This window comes from Sceloporus undulatus, chromosome 2 (genome assembly GCF_019175285.1).
Source record: "Sceloporus undulatus isolate JIND9_A2432 ecotype Alabama chromosome 2, SceUnd_v1.1, whole genome shotgun sequence".
Taxonomy (NCBI): Eukaryota; Metazoa; Chordata; class Lepidosauria; order Squamata; family Phrynosomatidae; genus Sceloporus; species Sceloporus undulatus.
In genome coordinates, this window is record NC_056523.1 from 92,297,290 (window position 1) to 92,314,788 (window position 17,499).

The 17,499-nt window shown below is 43.3% G+C and overlaps 1 protein-coding gene across 2 annotated transcripts in view; it reads left to right on the forward strand.

Annotated features, from left to right (window-relative positions):
* Positions 1-8,535: 8,535 nt before the first annotated feature.
* Positions 8,536-17,499, forward strand: part of FLT4 (fms related receptor tyrosine kinase 4) — a 148,823-nt gene continuing 139,859 nt past the window's right edge. For both annotated transcript variants that reach the window (XM_042453847.1, XM_042453848.1), the window contains exon 1: positions 8,536-8,755. In XM_042453847.1, coding sequence (XP_042309781.1) covers positions 8,686-8,755 — 70 coding nt within the window. In that variant the 5' untranslated portion in view covers positions 8,536-8,685. The remainder of the gene's footprint in view (positions 8,756-17,499) is intronic.

The window sequence follows — 17,499 nt, forward strand, 5'->3', positions numbered from 1 at the left end:
AAACCATTCACGGAGTCCCAGGAATGGTTTGTTACTGGAGTATTCCTGGATCTTCATGGGTTAAGTCCTGGATAAGCATGATGTCATCTGAAAATCTTCAGCACAATCGCGTGACTTTGGCAGAAGTTTGACTTTTTCTTCCCTGATTTCCCTCGTCTGTCATCTCCTTGCAAGGTAGCTTGCAAGGGAGATGATCCCTTGAGGCTGAATCCCAGGTATAATATTAGACCTAAAAAACTAGCTTCTTTGCAACAGCATCACAGTTGCACATAAGCTGGTCCCCGTCTGTGTCTGAGCCTTATTGTGTTGCCCTCAGATCCCAGTTTGAGCCACTTCCCACTTTCCATGTTTCTACTCTCAAACAGGTAATGTTGCTTACTCACCCCTCAGCTCTGCTATCCAATTTCCATACATCCATTCAGTTGTTCTGAATGTTGGTCTGTCTGAATACTATTGTGTGGTTGTACTCTTACATATTTCTAATAAAAACGTTATTAATTCACCCAAACTGGAGTCCTCCTCATTCTACTACTGGTCACATAGGTAGATGATCACGTTACCCAACCTCTCATAAGTTTCCTTCAGCTAAGCAAAAAGGAGAAGACATGTTGGTGGGGACACCTCAGTCCCTCCCACCTTTATTTGGGTAACTTCCTCTAAAACATAACATATGTGTTTTTTTGTGCATGGCCTCCCGATTTGTGTCAGAGTCCAATTCAGATTTAGATCTGAGCCAATTTGTTTGATTGATCTGCACTGAGAGCCTTATCACACATGGCAATCTTGAGGCCTCAAATCAGGTGGCATTTTACCACCTATACCTTTGGTCTTGATACAGATTGAGTGTCTTTAGCACCCAATCTTCATGCACCGCCTTTGCCCGTCTATTCTCTCTCCTTCACGCTCCCTTTCCTAGGAAGCCATATGGCTGCTTGTGAAGGGAGATGGAAGGAACTTTGGGAGGAGGAGGGGGAAGAGGTGTAGGAAGGAGTTGTGTGTGTGTGTGTGTGGTGGGTGAGAGAGGAGGGAGAGAGAGGGGTCTTGTCTTTGAGAGTGGGGAGTTGCAGTGACAGAACTGACTCTGGGAAACATGCTGTCTCCATTTCTTCCACACTTGCCACCATCATGCAAAATTGGCAGGAATTTTCTCCACTGCAATCATATGCCCGGGGTAGGCAACCTTTTGAGCCGGGGGCCGGGTTGCGTCCCTCCGACACTGGGGGGCCGAAGCAAAAAATAAATATTATTAAATTTTTTTAAAACATTAAATACAGTGGTGCCTGGGTACGAAATTATATTCGTTCCGCCGCCGCTTTCGTAACCCGAAGCCTTCGCAAGCCGAAATGCCATAGGCTGTACTGGGGAAAGCGCGATTTCGTGCGAAAAGCCGAAAAAGCACCAAAAATTTTTCTTAACCGAAAAAACTTCGTACACCGGAACAATTATTTCCTATGGGTTTTTTTTCGTCCCGGAAATTCGTAACTGGGTATTCTTTATCCGGTGGGTGGTACCACTGTTATAATAAACCAGGCCACTGTGGCCAAAATTTTCAAGGAAGACACTTTTAAAAAATGGGGACACGCGGAAAAAATTTTCTGATTTTTTAAAAAAGTTTAATTATATGCATGTTTCTGAGGCTTCTATAGCACAATTGCACCCCAAAGGCCCAGCGGCAATCGGCGGCAGGACCGGGTGGGGCCAGTCCAAGGCCTCGCGGGCCGCATTCAGCCCGCGGGTCCGCAGGTTGCCTACCTGTATATGCAATGCAATAGGAGATCATAACAGATTTTTTTCTGTAAGGAAAAGACTCACTGTTACTACAGGCTCCCACAGTTCAACACACAACAGCAATGACATCATGCGGAGGGAGGAATTGATCATGCGGTTATCATGTTAGCTGCCGCTTTGATGGCCATGTGCAATAAAGGCCTGAGTCTAGCCGAGTCCAGGCCTCCCACATGAGCTTGCATTAGAAAAAGGCTCTAACTTTACAATATTTTACACATCTCCCTAAAATCTGGAGACACTGTAGATGGCTAAAGAAGTGAATTAACCCGACCAAAATCACAGGTAATTCCATGGGCTTTTGTGTTATATTGATGGATGTCTGCTAATTTAAAAACAGTTCTCAAAAGCTATTATTGACTATTGGAATACAGTTCACATTCTTTTGTCTGCAATCCTCGAGCATCAGCTGGGAAGTCTGCTACAGTTTAAGAAAGAATATGATAATGATAATAAAACATTAAAAATATGAGGAGAGGGACCTTTTTGGTTTATTCTACAAGCAAACCAACTAGTGAGATTCCGTGGCAGAGAATAAAGTGGTCAAAAGTATGCTTTTATTACTAACAATCCAAATGGTAAGATTCCCCCTGATGAGTCCCACTGCTTCTTCCCTTAAGATCAGGGGGAGCTGGCATGGTATGAAACTTTCATTCAATGGCAGTATATTTTCCCAGTCCTATCTCTTTCACAATTGCTATAGAGCCTGTCTACATTACTGAATACCCCAAATTCTCCCCAGACTGGCTGCATGTTGTTTAAACTACAAAGCCCTAAACCCCAAATTAGGCCTGTCTACAAAACACCAGACCCTTGGGGTTCCATCCCTGTTCCCACATTAAAAGAAATCTGGAGCAATATGGTGAGATGGGGCAGCTGCCTACCTTGTGGTCCCTGCCAAGGTGCTCTGGGGCACAAGTCAATCTGAGATCAGAACAAGGTTTAGCACATTGTTCTGACCTCAGAGCAACTTATACCTACCAGTGGACCGCACCAAACGACTCACCGGACTGTTTACCTTTTGTTGCAGCAAGGAAAGGGGGAGATTTCAGTGAAATTTTGGGCCAAATACTCCAGAGCAGCCCAGAATATTCTGGCAAATGTAGATGATCTGGTGGACTGGGGGCGACAGATGTGGTGTTTGTCACCTTTTGTTCTTGCTGTACACATTTTGCCCATTTCCTGGTGCTCAGACTTTCTTCTGTCTCTTCCCTATGTTTTATTGTTGCAACACAGACTGACACTGCGTGAGGTTGTTTTGGTTTTTAAAAAATAAACCCCCCCCCAAAAAAAAAAAACCTTATTTGCTGTACAATGAAGAGAGATGGAATTCCTGGGATTAATCGACCCTAAATGTTTCCAAACAATACTAACCTTTTGTGGTATGCAGACTGTCTTACTGCCATCACAAAACATAATAAAAAATAGAAGTAACTTATGGGGGAGTATAGGTTTTGTTCATAAAATACATATAGATTTTTAACAATCAAGAAAAAAATGTATAATGTGGGACCTGAGGTTTGATTCCAGAACCCCCATGGCTATTAAAATCCATGGCATTTTAAATCCCATTAATTACAGTGGATAGCAAAATGGTGTCCCTCAAAAATGGCAAAATCAAGGTTGATTTTTTAATTTCTAATAGATAATATAATTATATATATATTTTCTATATATATCTATTATATATTGTATATTAAGCAAACAACAAACAGAACACAAACACACATAGCCAAACAACAAGTACAAACTTAACATCACACACTGCCAGATTCTAAATTATTAAACAATAATAAGAATCTGTGATATGGAGGGCAGACTGTGAAGACTGAGTTAGCCTATTTAGCAAAACAAGAGAAATGTACAACAGGACAAAAAGTGTGGCACCAGCATCTCTCAGCCCCCACCGATGCTTGATTCATCTACATTGCCAGAATCCTCTGGGTCTGCTGAACTCCTTTTGGAAGACTATGATTCTTGTTCTTTTTCTTAAGGAGAATAAAAAATGCCAATGATGGTAATGTTATCTGCAGATGTTTAAAGATACGCCGCCCTCCTTTTGTGGGAGACCTGTTCCGGACCCTTCTGCAACAATGGAAATCACCGTATTCAGCTCCTTTGGCTTGATGGCAGTATGTGCTCATGGACACCCACGGTGTGCATCCCATTTTGTCCCCTTCTGTTTGTTGCCCAAGAGGCGAGAGAGACGCAGATTCCAAGTCCCCAAAATGGGGGGGATACTGTACTTCCTAAGTAAATATAAATATTGTAATTATTGGTTCCATTTTCTTTTTTACAGCTTACTTACTTACTTACTCATATTTCATGTCTAGAATTTTAGTCAAAAAATTGACCCAAAAAACCTGAGTTGACTTATCCACGAGTCAAAGTAAGTACTTTACTTTAACTCTTATTGAAAAAGGAACTATTCACCTGTGAAGGCAAAAAAATAATCTGTCCTGGAATCACTGACCCCCCCCCCCCAATTCGCTCATCCCTTTATGTAATGGCTGCTAGAATTTTGTAAGTTCTTTGGCATTGTTTTCTTTTACTTCACCCTTTAGATCCTTTGTTACATGCCTCTAGGTTTTATCCTCGACTTATCCACGGGTCATATCAAAATCCATAATTTTGACCTCAAAACTTGCCCTCGACTTATACATGAGGCCGACTTATAGTCAGGTATATATGGTACATACTTATCCCTCCATTCCCCTCCCCCTTTCTCTTTGCACAGAGGATACCAAAGGCCCACTGTATTTACATTTTTTAAAATTTGTTAATAAATCTATATGTATTTTAATGAACAAAACCTATTAATCCCCCTAAAGTGCTTATCCTGGGAAAATCACACATTCATGATTAAGAATTTTACACGACATCACAATTAAAACACCATTATCCCAAGAATAGCTTGTGAAAATCGCCCATTAGCAATAAAGATTTTCACACAATGTCACAATTAAAGTGCCATTATCCCAGGAATAACCAGGCAATAAACAGTAACAAATCATTCATGGGGAAATCCTGTGAATGATTGGCTGTTGTTTATTGCCTAGTTATTCCCAGGGTAATGACTCTTTAATCATGCTGTGTGTGAAAATCAAATCTTGATCTTAATTAGACCCAGATAGTCTTGTTCCATGCACCGACTATCAGGAGGAATCCAGGTGGAGTTCTTCTTTTTATGAGTATAAGACATATTGCTGTAATTTCTACAGTTGTCTTGAGGAGACAGGGGTAATCCTTGTGTGTTGTCTCCTGACTGGTATCATAGTCCTTGAAGCATTCTTTGAGGCACAGGCAGTGAAAGAAGGCCTCTAGATCACCACCACGGGTTTGGAGGGGCAGTAGGATGAGCCCCTTGACAAAATAGACTCCTCTGCCTGACTCAGTTTGTGGCTTGATAAATTCATAATATTGCTGTCTGGAATCATGGCACTCCTGTTCTTGCATGTGGAGTCTTTTAGTAGAAAGACAAGTTTATTCTCCTTCTTTTTCATCAGGGAAAAAAATGTACCTCATAGATGGTTTTCCTGATGTCCAAGAAATTACATTCCTTGATGGCTTGTGAAGACAACTAGTTCCTTACTTGTGCTTCTACACAGGAGATTTCCCTTTTGATGATGGTGATGGTGGTGATGATGATGGTGATAGATGACATCATTCTGTTATCTGCCATGAGGAAATAACCAAGTGATTATCTTCTCTGCAGGTTATCCACAAAAAGAGAACATCCTATAAGAATGCAGACAAAAGTTAGCACTTTGCAGGCTGTTGATACCTATAAGGACACAAAGAATCCAGAATACGCTTCCCTTCCAAAAGGAGATGGCCATATTCCATGCCAGCTAGAGCAAAAGTAGATGCAGCACAAGGGCAGTTTGGCTTCAGATGCCAAAGTGTGTGATCCAGATCATTGGCACACCCTGGCGGCCTTTGTCCTGCTTCTGCTTTGAAGGATTATTTACATGCTTATTAATATGGGCTTTGCTAAATAAAAAAAGAAAGGAAATAAAACAACAAACAGCTGGAGAAGGAAATAGCAGGTCGGGTCCCTGAGGCACTGCTTTTTGCAGATGGAAAAGTTCTTTCAAGGTTCCCATGTGTTCAAAATGTTCTTTTATAATGGGAAAGGTTGTATGTGCTTATTTGTATGTGTGCAGACACACATATGAATCCACATTCACATTTTCACATATGCAGAGACAATATGGCATGCTTATTGTGTATGGCTTTGGATAGGTTTCTATTTATCTGTACATATATCTATGACCATTATTTCTATTCATCTTATGTTCACAGCTGGCAATATATATAGCAGTTTGTGTAACAATTGAACTTATAAAGATAAAATAAAATAAGCCATGATGCATAAGCAAAATACCACAGTCCACAATCAGAGCATGCCAAAACATACAACAACAACACATGGACACAAGCTGGAGATTTTAAAAGTCTACCTACAATTCTGTGCCCGTTTGGTCGGTTCCAATAAAATGTTGTGCAACTGAAGATTCTGTAAGAATTTTTTATTTGTTTGGAACATATATTAAGCATGATTTTATATGGTCTATCTGCAAATTTGTCCAGTTCATCATAAATGCCTGTCAAAATATTTGTCATGTATTACTATTATTATTACATTACCTCTGTATTCTTCCTTTTGTCGGGTGCATCTGCACTGTAAAATAATGTAGTTTGACACCATTTTATCTGTTATGACTCCATCCTACAGAATCCTATATTTTTACCTACAACAGACAAGGTAAACAACTGCCTCCAAATTCCCTTACTGAGCATGTTTCATGTGCAAATCAGAAATGAAAGTGGAGAGAAGGTAAGCTTGCCTCACTAGCTTCTCTGTTATGTTATGTTGGAAAAGCATAAATATTTCAGTTTCACCATTAAAATGGAAATCTTAGAGGCTGTTGAAAAGGAGGAGAAATCATCCCTGGAAGCTTTTTGGAAGAAGCTTTCAGCTAGTAACTAAAGAGATTCAAAATGTTTTTATTTACTTATGCAAGGCTCACCTGAGTAAGTCGTTTCATTTCACATGTGTGCATATAATGCTAGCTTTGGACGTTATCATACAAGGGAAATTGGAAGGATAATCCAATGGCAATCCGAATGCAATCATGGGGTTTCATGTTATTGCGTGATAGACTACCTCACGCAATTTTGGGCAACGGCAAGCTATTTTTGGGCAATGGGAAGTCAGTTTGAATGCAATTCGCATTCACATAAATTTGCTGAACTAGCAATTTCATGTGAATGCATTCTGGCCCCCCTTTCTTTTCATTCGAAATTAAGAGAAATTCCTCCCGTGTGATAAACTCCTTAGAGCAGTGATGGCGAACCTATGGCACGTGTGCCAGAGGTGGCACTGAGAGCCCTCTCTGTGGGCACACATGCTGTTGCCCTAGCACAGAGTTTGCCAGAGTTTCTTACTAGAAAGCCAAAGGGACGTGGCACTTTGCAATAAATAAGTGGGGTCTGGGTTGCAGTTTGGGCACTCGGTCTGTAAAAGGTTCACCATCATTGTCTTAGAGTAAGTGTGGAGGGTTACAGGGGAGGAGAGGATTGGATAGTGTGTGAAGATGTGAGAAGGAGAAGGGTTGAGTAGTGACTAATAGGTAGAAGGAGAGGAGGGGGTCAAGGTGTGAAAGGTAGGAGAGAGATGGAAGGAGAAGGAGACAGGTGAGTTTATCACATGGACTAATTTTGGCATTAAAGAAAGATTAAAGTACATTTAAAGCATCCTGCAAATAAAGTGAAAACAGCGAGTAATTGTGTGAATGATTATCATACACAATTGTGTGCAAATAAGGCAATATCAGAAATGCATTGTTGCTGAAATCCCGAAAGTAAAAAAGATGGGCATTAATGCTTCTTTGTGACTACCAACCATCCATTCTGAAGCCAAGCCCTCCCTCCAGTCCATCTGCCTTGGTCCAGGCCTTGGAGGTAGAGAGGAACTGCTGGACCTCTTACCCTTTCCCTCCACCACTCCCTTCTCCTTTTGTGTTGTGTCTTTTTAGATTGTAAGCCCGAGGGCAGGGAACCGTCTAACTAAAAAGATTGTATGTACAGCGCTGTGTAAATTTACAGCGCTTCATAAATAAAGGTTATTAATAATAATAATAATAATAATAATAATAATAATAATAATAATACTTCAATAGTGGGTTTTGCGCAATGTTGTGTGAAATGGTTTTGTGTAATTACACGATTTTTCCCCCCAGGCTGTTCATGGGATAAACTCTGGTCTGTCTCCTTGGTGTGCTAAACTCCCCTGAGGGAAGGGTATTCGAAGGAGCAAGAGCAGGGGGTTAGGGATGAGTGTGAGCAGGTATGGCTTGATATAGAGGGTAGGGAGGAGAGGGAGGGGAGGGGAGGGAAGGGGTGCTGGGTGTGGATGCAGTTGTCTGTGTGCCAGGGGGGAGGGAGGATGGATGTGGGGGATAGAGATTATACTTTCAATAAAATTAGAATGAACTTCCAAAAAGAACCCTTTCCCTCAGGAGGCTGTGGGTGTGGCCCTGAGGAGAACTCATGGAGGGAAATGAGGAGGGGGGGCTCATGAGGATGATGAGGATGATGATGATCCCTAGGGCTCCATTGGATTCCCCCCCCCCAGGGGCAGGGCAGGGCAGCCCCCTCCCGCCTTCTCCGCCGGGGCTCCGGCCTGAAGCCCGCCTCCCTCTCCTCCTCCTCCTCCTCCTCTGCCTTTCCCTAGTCACACCGGCGGCCGGGCTCTCCCTCGCGTGCAGCCTCTGCAGCCAGGACCCTCGGAGGAAGCGGGGAAAGAGAGGGCAGCCGGAGCAGGAGTGCAGGGAGCCTTGGCAGCCCGGTCCCTCCTGGGCGCCCCGCCGCCGGCTCCCTTCGGCCCCGCAGACCATGGAGGAGGGGGCTGCCCGGCGGGGGGCCCTCTTCTGGTTCTTCTGGCTGGGCGCCCTGGCCGAAGCAGGTGAGCCTCTCCGGAGGGGGCAGGGGTCCCGAAGGGAGAGCCGGGCTGGGAGGGAGGATAAGGCAGGTCCGCCAGGAAAGTGGAGGGTCTTCCCAAGGAAAGGGAACACTTGAACGACAACACTCTTGAATGGAAAGACCAGTTGGGGCTTCGTGGTCCTGCTCCGCAAGGAGGGCGTTTGGGAACCCCTCCTGGAAGGAGGGCGCCTGGGGCCCCTTGCCAGGCTCGCCCTGCCCTGACTCCTTTTCTGTGACTCTGGAGACCATGGAAAGCCACTGGGCAAGGGACACTCTCTCAGCCTCCTGAGGGGAAAGGCAGTGCCAAGAAAACCCAGGGCAGGCTCTGCCACCCTTCTCCCTCCATCCTTCAGCCAAGGCTCCTCGCCCTGGCTTTCGCCCTCCGGGGCTGCCTGCTTTCCCTTGTTGGTGGTAGTGGTTCTTGTTTGCCTTCAAGTTCTCTTCCCGACTGACGAGGCCCCTGAAGTGAGCCTACCATGGGCTTTTCTTGGCAAGTTTCTTCGGGGGGGGGGATTTGCCCTCCTCTGAGGCTGAGAGAGTGTGACTTGTCGGAGGTCGCTGGGTTTCGTGGCCGAGTCGGGACTGGAACCCAGAGCCGTAGTCCGAGACTGCAGCCCCCGCCCGCGCCCCGATGGCCAGAGAGGAGAGGCGTCGGCAAAACTGTGGTGCTTTTTATGGACTGCATTAGTGCGAAGGGAAGGTGATGCTAATCCTTTTCCTCAGGCCCCGGCGTTCAGCCTAGTTATTGTTTCTCTGGCCTCCAGAGTTAACCTAGTCCGGCGCTCAAACCACTACACCACGCTTCCCTAGACATCATTCCACTTCCTCAGATGCACCTGAGGTGCACTTAAGTCTAGGAAAGCCCCTCCTGCCAACTTCTTTCTTTCACTGAGTCTGAAAGGTGCTACAAGAACTCTCCACAGACTGATTGTACAGACTAACACGGCTATGTCTTTGGATTCAGCAGAGGCAGGCTGGCAGGTGGAACTGAGTGCTGGGCCAGGACTCTGGAGGCAGGGGTCGATTCCCACTCGGCCATGAAACCCACTGGGTGACCTTGGGAAAGTCACACTCTCTCAGCCTCCTCAGGGGAAGGCAAGGGCAAACCTCCTCTGAAGAAACTTGCCAGGAAAACCCCAGGATAGGTTCACCAAGGGGAGACCATCAACAACAACAACAACAACAACAACAACAGGAGTGGAGCTGGTCCCGCTGAACCCCGTCCGGGCAGCAGAGGGCGCTCTTGGGCGAGGAATCCTCCCTCCGGAGGCAGCCGAAGCGCCTCTTCCACCCGCCCCCTCCTCGCCTGGGCCACTGAGGATGGGTTTCTTGGAAGGGGCAGACAGACCCACTCGGTCGGGAAATGCCCTTCTGCTGCGGCGCTGGACCGACTTGTCCTGTCTTTGCCGTGCCTCCCTGCTTTAAAAGGGCCCTACCTCCTTGCTGGCCATGGCTGCTGGGACTGAACTCAATGAGGGCTTCCCCATCTCTGCCTAAACATGCTTACCATCAGTAATAATGTAGAGGGATCTTGTAGCACGCTTGAGACTCACTGAAAGAAAGAAGTTGGCAGCAGGAGCTTTCCTAGACTTCAGTCTACTTCCTCAGATGCATCTGAGATGCACTTAAGTTTACAAAAGCTCATGCTGCCAACTTCTTTCTTTCTTTCAGTGAGTCTCAAAGGTGCTACAATAAATAAAGATAAATAATAAAAGCTTTATTTTTACCCCGGAGACAATCGAGGCGGCTCACAATTAAAACAAGAACATACACACATCCCCCATCTCCCAATCAATCCTTCCCTCCCCTAAACGATTTTAAAAGACATCTCTACATACCAATTGTACAGACTAACAGGGCTGTTTCTTTGACTTCTACCACTAATGATAAATGAGAATAATTTCTTACCCACCTCTCCCTATGGATTGAGCCGGGGAACAACAACAGACCAACAAATATACATCAGTTAAGAACACAACATCGGTTAAAATATACATCACCTTAAAAGAACAAGCAAGACAGGTGTTGAAACTCTCTACATTTAAATTCATCGTTTAACGTCTACACTTTTAAAAACCATCTGGATAGGTTTGCTGGAGGAGATTAGTCTTCAGTGCAGTTTTAAATTCAAGCAGTGTATTCAGGTGTTGAACCTCTTCCAGCAGGTCATTCCACAGTCTTGGGGCAGCTGAAGAAAAAGTCCCCTGGCTGTCCACTAAGCCAGGAATGTGTGAAGGCAAGCAATGGGAACTTCATGCCTTGTGAAGCGGGAGGGAGAAGAAAGGATCCTTAATGGAGCCTATGCTCCATAGGCTCTGAAAGATACAAGTCATGCAAGGAATGTAATTAAATCATGTAATGATCTGTTTGAACAGTGCCAGATTTGTACTGTACTGCAGTCTATATTTCAGAGGAAGGCAGTGGCAAACCACCACTGAGTATCTCTTGCCTAAGAAAACCCTATGGAATTAATGAGATTACCATAAATCCACAGGTGATAAAGGCATATGACCCATCGTCATCATAACTAACACCAGTTTGGGCAGCCAGGTGGGAATGTAAGAGCAACAATGTAAGAGAACTAGAATGTAAGGGCAGGAAAAGGCCTCACTTTGCCACTTTTGACTGATTTTTGGTTTTCACTTCCAAAGCTTTGCTTTGTTAGGGTATTTCTCCTTTGGTTTTAGCTAAAGTGGTAGTTTTGGATGGCTGCACGTCATGATCAGTAATTTCTCATTTTGGAACATTTTTGTGACTGGATTTTACAGACATTAGGGGGTCCAGGGAAACCAGAGGGGTGAGAAAACACATGAGACTGCATACATCCCAAGAGGCACGCAATCCCCACCCCTGCTTTGTGCCTCTAAATGGTATAAATAGATGAATATACTGTGGGAAAACCCACCTGTTAGAATAATGTACAAATGCTATGGGGGCATAGTTTACAGCCCTAACACTTTAACTTTTAACCTGGCCTTGTAGGTGACAGTTTCTCAGTCTGGCCTTGTCCATGTCTGCCTGTTTCTTCCAGTCCTACCACAGTTGCTCTTGTGGAAAATAAAACAATAAATGGTTTAAAGGATGGGGAGCTAAAATGAGTTCAGAGGTCAACTTCCTGCCCTGGATTCCTTCAAGGGACACACAGACTGTCAATATTGTCTCCCCTCAAAAGAAAAAAAAAAGGGGAGGGGAGGATCTATAATTGGCCAGAATTCCACTTTTAATTTTTGTTTGTTTGTTTTTAAATTAAATAGGTGGGGGGAGCCTGCCTCCTAACTGAATTGTGAATTACTGTTTCATGAAAGGCTATTGACTCCCCCCCCTTTTTTTTTTTACCAGAAAAGGGGTGTTTCAGAGTGTCTAGAGGGCCCAGAAGGCATTAAAATAGCAAGCTTCATTTATATACTGCTTCATACCACCTAAGCAGTGTCTAAGCAGTTTACAACTGTAAGCTAGTTTGTCGCCAACAGTCTGGGTACTCATTTTAGTGACCTCCACAGAAGGATGCAAACCTGAGTCAAGCTTGAGCCCTTTTGCTGGTCTTGAACTCACAACCTTGTGGTTTTGAGTGAGTGGCTGCAGTAGAGGCATTTAACCACTGCGCCATCAGGACATGTAACTCCAGAACCACATTTAGCCCACCTCAGTCTACATGACTTTTATAAGATCATGATTCATTAGATCACAGAGTCACTGACATGTAAATTCTCATTAGGTATGTTTCTTTCCTTTAAAAAATAATAACAATGCCAGTCCACTCTCCTGGAATGTTCACTTTGTACAGACACATTCCGGACTGATTTTAAGTTTCAAATAATAGTAGCAGATGTCACAGAAGCATGGTGCCATATGCTAGATGGAATAAGATGTACATCTCAATTTTTGTAACTGCATTCATGGGAAAAACACATAGACTGGCCTAGCACAGTCACATTATGTATTTTAAAAATGACTGGGGATATAATCCATTTGTGAACAAAGTGGAATTTACATCTTAATAGAACACGCAGTGGTTTGGGCTGCATGCTGTGCCATACAGACTTTGAGTGGAAATTTAAGATGTTTTGTCTGTTTGTGTGCAAACGTGTGTGTGTGTGTGTGTGTGTGTGTGTGTGTGTGTGTGTGTGTGTGTAGTTCACATTTTCTGGAAGACTTCTGTGAAGAAAAACTATATGTGATAGTTTTTTGTGGGTTTTTCAGGCTATGTGGCCATGTTCTAGCAGAGTTTCTTTCTTTCTTTATGATATGTGATTTTCTGGAGTTCAGGTGGTTGGCTATAAAGAACCAGAGAGACCACAGGAAAAATGTAGTGCAGGAAGTTTTAGGTGTGGTGAGATCAATGTTTACAACAGAAGGCCATTATAACCCCAGATTCATGAATCATCACTTCTGTGGTGTATTGTTTACTGCACCAAAAAGTGATGCAAAAAACAAGTGTTTTAGTGAGTTACAGCTAAGATCACTGTAGAATCCACTACCTTGGCACTGAAAGTCGATAAAACTACAACAGTGGGATACAGATTTTAATGCACTGTTTTTGCAGCTGGAATAGAACACACTTCTTCTTCTTATTATTATTATTATTAACCTTTATTTATAAAGCGCTGTAAATTTAAATCTTTTTAATTAGACAGTTCCCTGCCCTCAGGCTTACAATCTAAAAAGACATGACATAAAAAGAGAAGGGAAAGGTGGTGGGGCTAGTAGGCTAATACATATAAAGTACATAGCAATACAGGAAATGGTTCGACTTGCCTTGTGATACAGTGTGTGATATTTGGGGGTCATGTTATATATTTCCTAACTGGCCTGATTTGTACACTGAGCTAGCATGGCTAAACTGTAATTTTATAACCCAGGTGTGTGTGTGTGTGTGTGTGTGTGTGTGTCTTCAACACTTATGTCAACCCCATGAATTTCATAGGGTTTTCTTAGGCAAGGAATACTCAGAGATGATTTTGGCAGTTCCTTCCTCTGAAATATAGCCTACAACACCTGGAATTCTCTTGTGGTCTCCTCTCCAAATAATAACCAGGACTGACTCTGCTTAGCTTCCAAGATCCAATGGGGTCTGGTGCCTTAGGGTATTTAGACCCTTTCTAGGTTCATATGCAATGATGCAAATAGAACTGTATATAATGACCATCCTAAGGACCAGTGTCTTCTATTTCATATTCTACTTCATATAAATAAATAATAAAATAAAAAATTTTATTTTTATCCCGCCCTTCCAGGGATCAGGGCGGCTAACAACAAGATTAAAATACATACAGTGCAGGAAAAGTTAAAAACCATAAAACACAATAACAAATAAAAAGCCCCTATAGCCCAACCTCTTGGCCACGAAAGAGGAGGGAGGCCCACAGGATATTTATTCGGGGAATGCCTGCTGGAATAGGAAGGTTTTGAGATCCTTCCTAAATTGGGCCAGGGTGGTAGATGAGCGGAGCTCAGTGGGCAGCTTATTCCAAAGGGCTGGGGCAGCTATGGAAAAAGTCCTCCGCGAGGTGGAGGCTAATCTGGCCCCAGGCACCTTCAGTAGTTGCTGCCATATGGTAGTATGGCAGTATGAAATGAGGCTGACTGACTCCTGAATTGATAGCTGGAAAGAAATTGAGAGGGTAACATCAAAAACAGAAGTTATGAGTTAACAATGAGATTTGGATGAATTCAGTAGTGTCACTAGGGTTTGTGTCACTTGGTGCAGCAACTCATAGTGTCACCCCATCAACTTCCATACTACACCATAAAGAATCCTTAGTAATCTTTTTGTGCTAATGTTACTCATACATCGTAATTCCCATATATCACTGAATGCAATGGCAATAGTTGTGACATAAGTAACTAGCAAAATTAAAGCTATACCTTTAAATTACAATATCATGTGCACAGCCTAAAAGTATTTACATAGTTTTGTGTGCTTAAAATAAAAAATTGGTAAGATGTGATGTTTTAAAGGATTTTTAACATTTAAATTAAATTTTTAAATTTTATAAAACTTAGGTCTCCCCTTTCTCCTCCCATTGAGCCTTACCCCACTCACATCATCTCTTCAACTGAGCTCCAGCATTTTAAAGGGACGCAGGGGAATGTCACAGCCTGTTTCTACCCAAAGGCAAATGTTTGGGGAGCAGTTCTGTGACCTCTCTTAAAGGGTGTCACCAGGTGCAGCCCACACTCCCTGCACCTTCTATTGATGCTTCTGGGTGGATTTATAGGTTCTTGCAGAAGTATTGATAGACACACCCTTTGACTTTTCCATGCCTTCTGTAAGTTGTTGGACTTTACCAGCCTTCTTTGTCATTAGCTACACTGGCTAGGGCTGATTGGAGTTGAACAGCACATGGAGCAACATAGGCAGGCCCAAGACAAACAAACAAGCTTCATTTATATACCACTTCATACTACCTAATTAATGTCTAAGCGGTTTACAACTGTAAGCTAATTTGCCCCCAACAATCTGGGTACTCATTTTAGCAACTTCGGAAGGATGCAAGCCTGAGTCAAGCTTGAGCCCTTTTCCTGGTCTTGAACTCGCAACCTTGTGGTTTTGAGTGAGTGGCTGCACCCGGTGGAAAGGGGTGCGTCTGCACTGATTCTAGGGTTCGGGAGCATGCAACAACCGCATGCTCCCGAACCCTAGTCCATATGGACACCGCCATCGTGGTGGCCTCCCGTCCATATCGGGGCCAGCATGATGACAGAAGTGCAGTGCCATGTCCGCATGTCAGGGCACCGCGCTTGCATCATTGATGCAACACAGTGTGCAATGATGCACTGATGGCTGCACCCACATGCACAAAAGGAACCTACTTTTAGCGGGTTCTTTTTGGTGCAGAGGGAGCCCGTGAGTTTGGTTCCTGCAGCCTCCCTCCAGAGGAAAAACGGGCGGCTCCAAACTGTCGAGCGTCATAGTTTCACCTCTGTCAGTCTTTACACTGTTTTTAACTTAAAGAAAGGGGGTGATTATTATTAGTACTGCAATTATTTATTGGCACAAATGCATTTTAGGAAATCTGGCTGTAAATTGTGAGATTATATGCACATCTCTGGAGCCAAGGCTATCCCTCAGCTGCAGCCCAGAAATATCAACAGAGTAAAATATATTAAGGCTTATTATTTCCAAAACTACAGGCAAGTTTGTGTATTTGGACTTGTGTTGGAAAGTGCATTCTATGATACTGCCTTAATTTGTATAAACTGATTATAGATGATTGACCTGGAGTATATAAACAATGGAGGCCAGTATTGTGTAATCATGTGAGTGTTGGATTAGTACTCCAGATCAGGATTTGAATCCCTGCTAAAAACTGGGACAAAATGTAGGACAAAATTTAGACCAAAATATAGGACAATTGTAGGATAAAATTTAGCCTGAAATGTAGGACATTTAAGAAACATGGAGGACTTTAAATTTCCTACATTTTGGGCTAAATTTTATCCTACAATTGTCCTATATTTTAGTCTAAATTTTGTCCTGGTTTTTAGTAGAGAATTATGGCAACCCTATCATGGAGACTCGCTGGGTGACCTTTGGTGAGTCATGCTCTCTAAGCCTTAAGAGAAAGGCAATAGCAAACCTCCTCTGAATAAATCTCACGAAGAAAACCCCATGCTAAACTTTGCATAAGCTGGAGTCAACTTTAAAGGAATATAACAACAACAACGAAACCATAAACAATTAGAAAGTAATGGCACCCACACTATTCCCCTACAATCTGTTTCTCAGTCCCATCCAGCCACTTGAGTGAAAGTGCACCACAGCCTTGGTAGATTTATGGGTGAAGGTTTTGAATTTAAATAATACATTATTCATTAATCATTATTATCAGGGATGGCATGGTTACAAGTAACTCATTAATGTTACAATTCTTTTGTATCTTACTTTTATTTTTAGAAAAATACATGTACAAAATACCCCACATTTTTTAAGAACACAAAATAGGCAAAAAAATCTCCCTTTATTGCCCAAGACCATAGTTTAAAGAGGAACAAGCAAATGTTACTAGTTACAAACGTTATCACTTGTTAATATTTTGCAAAATATTTTGCAAAAAGAGTGTAGCTGTATCCTCTTTACTCCCAGAAATAACACATTATTTCTAAGGCCTGGAGTGCACCAGTTTCTCTGGCTTGCAGTATCTGTCTGGCCCAGATCAGAGTGCCTTGTCCAGCTTTCTGGATGAAGTCTCCATTTACAAGCAGAGTCCTCAAGGCATCCCTTTGGCAGAGGGCCAAGGCAAACTCAAACCCACAGCTTCCCGGAATGCAGCTGGAGGAGGCAGACAAATCCTTGCAGCAGACTTCTTTGTCATGGAGGGGCAGCCTGACATTGACTACAGAGGGCATATGGAATGTATTACTGCTTCACTTTTCCTCAGTAGATCTTTCCCCCGCCCCCAAAATGCTGCAGCACCTGCTGCAACAAGGATGCTTTAGCACAATGTATTGAGTGAGACCCCCACCCAACCCTGGCTCCCTGTAGTTTGTGACTTGGTACTAGGCATTCCAGTGGATTGCAGTGCGGCCCTAATTTCTCCTCTGGGGGCATAGAAATACTTTTGCAGCTGCTCTGCTATCCAGTGACTGGTTAAATTAATCCCAGGGTTTTTGTTGCCTTTAGGTGTCTTAGAACTCCGTTTCTTACGTCTAGCTTTAAATGATGAGGGTGAGGTTAGTTCTGCGTGTGCATTTCCCTAAGATCAAAAAACTATAATGGTGCTGAAA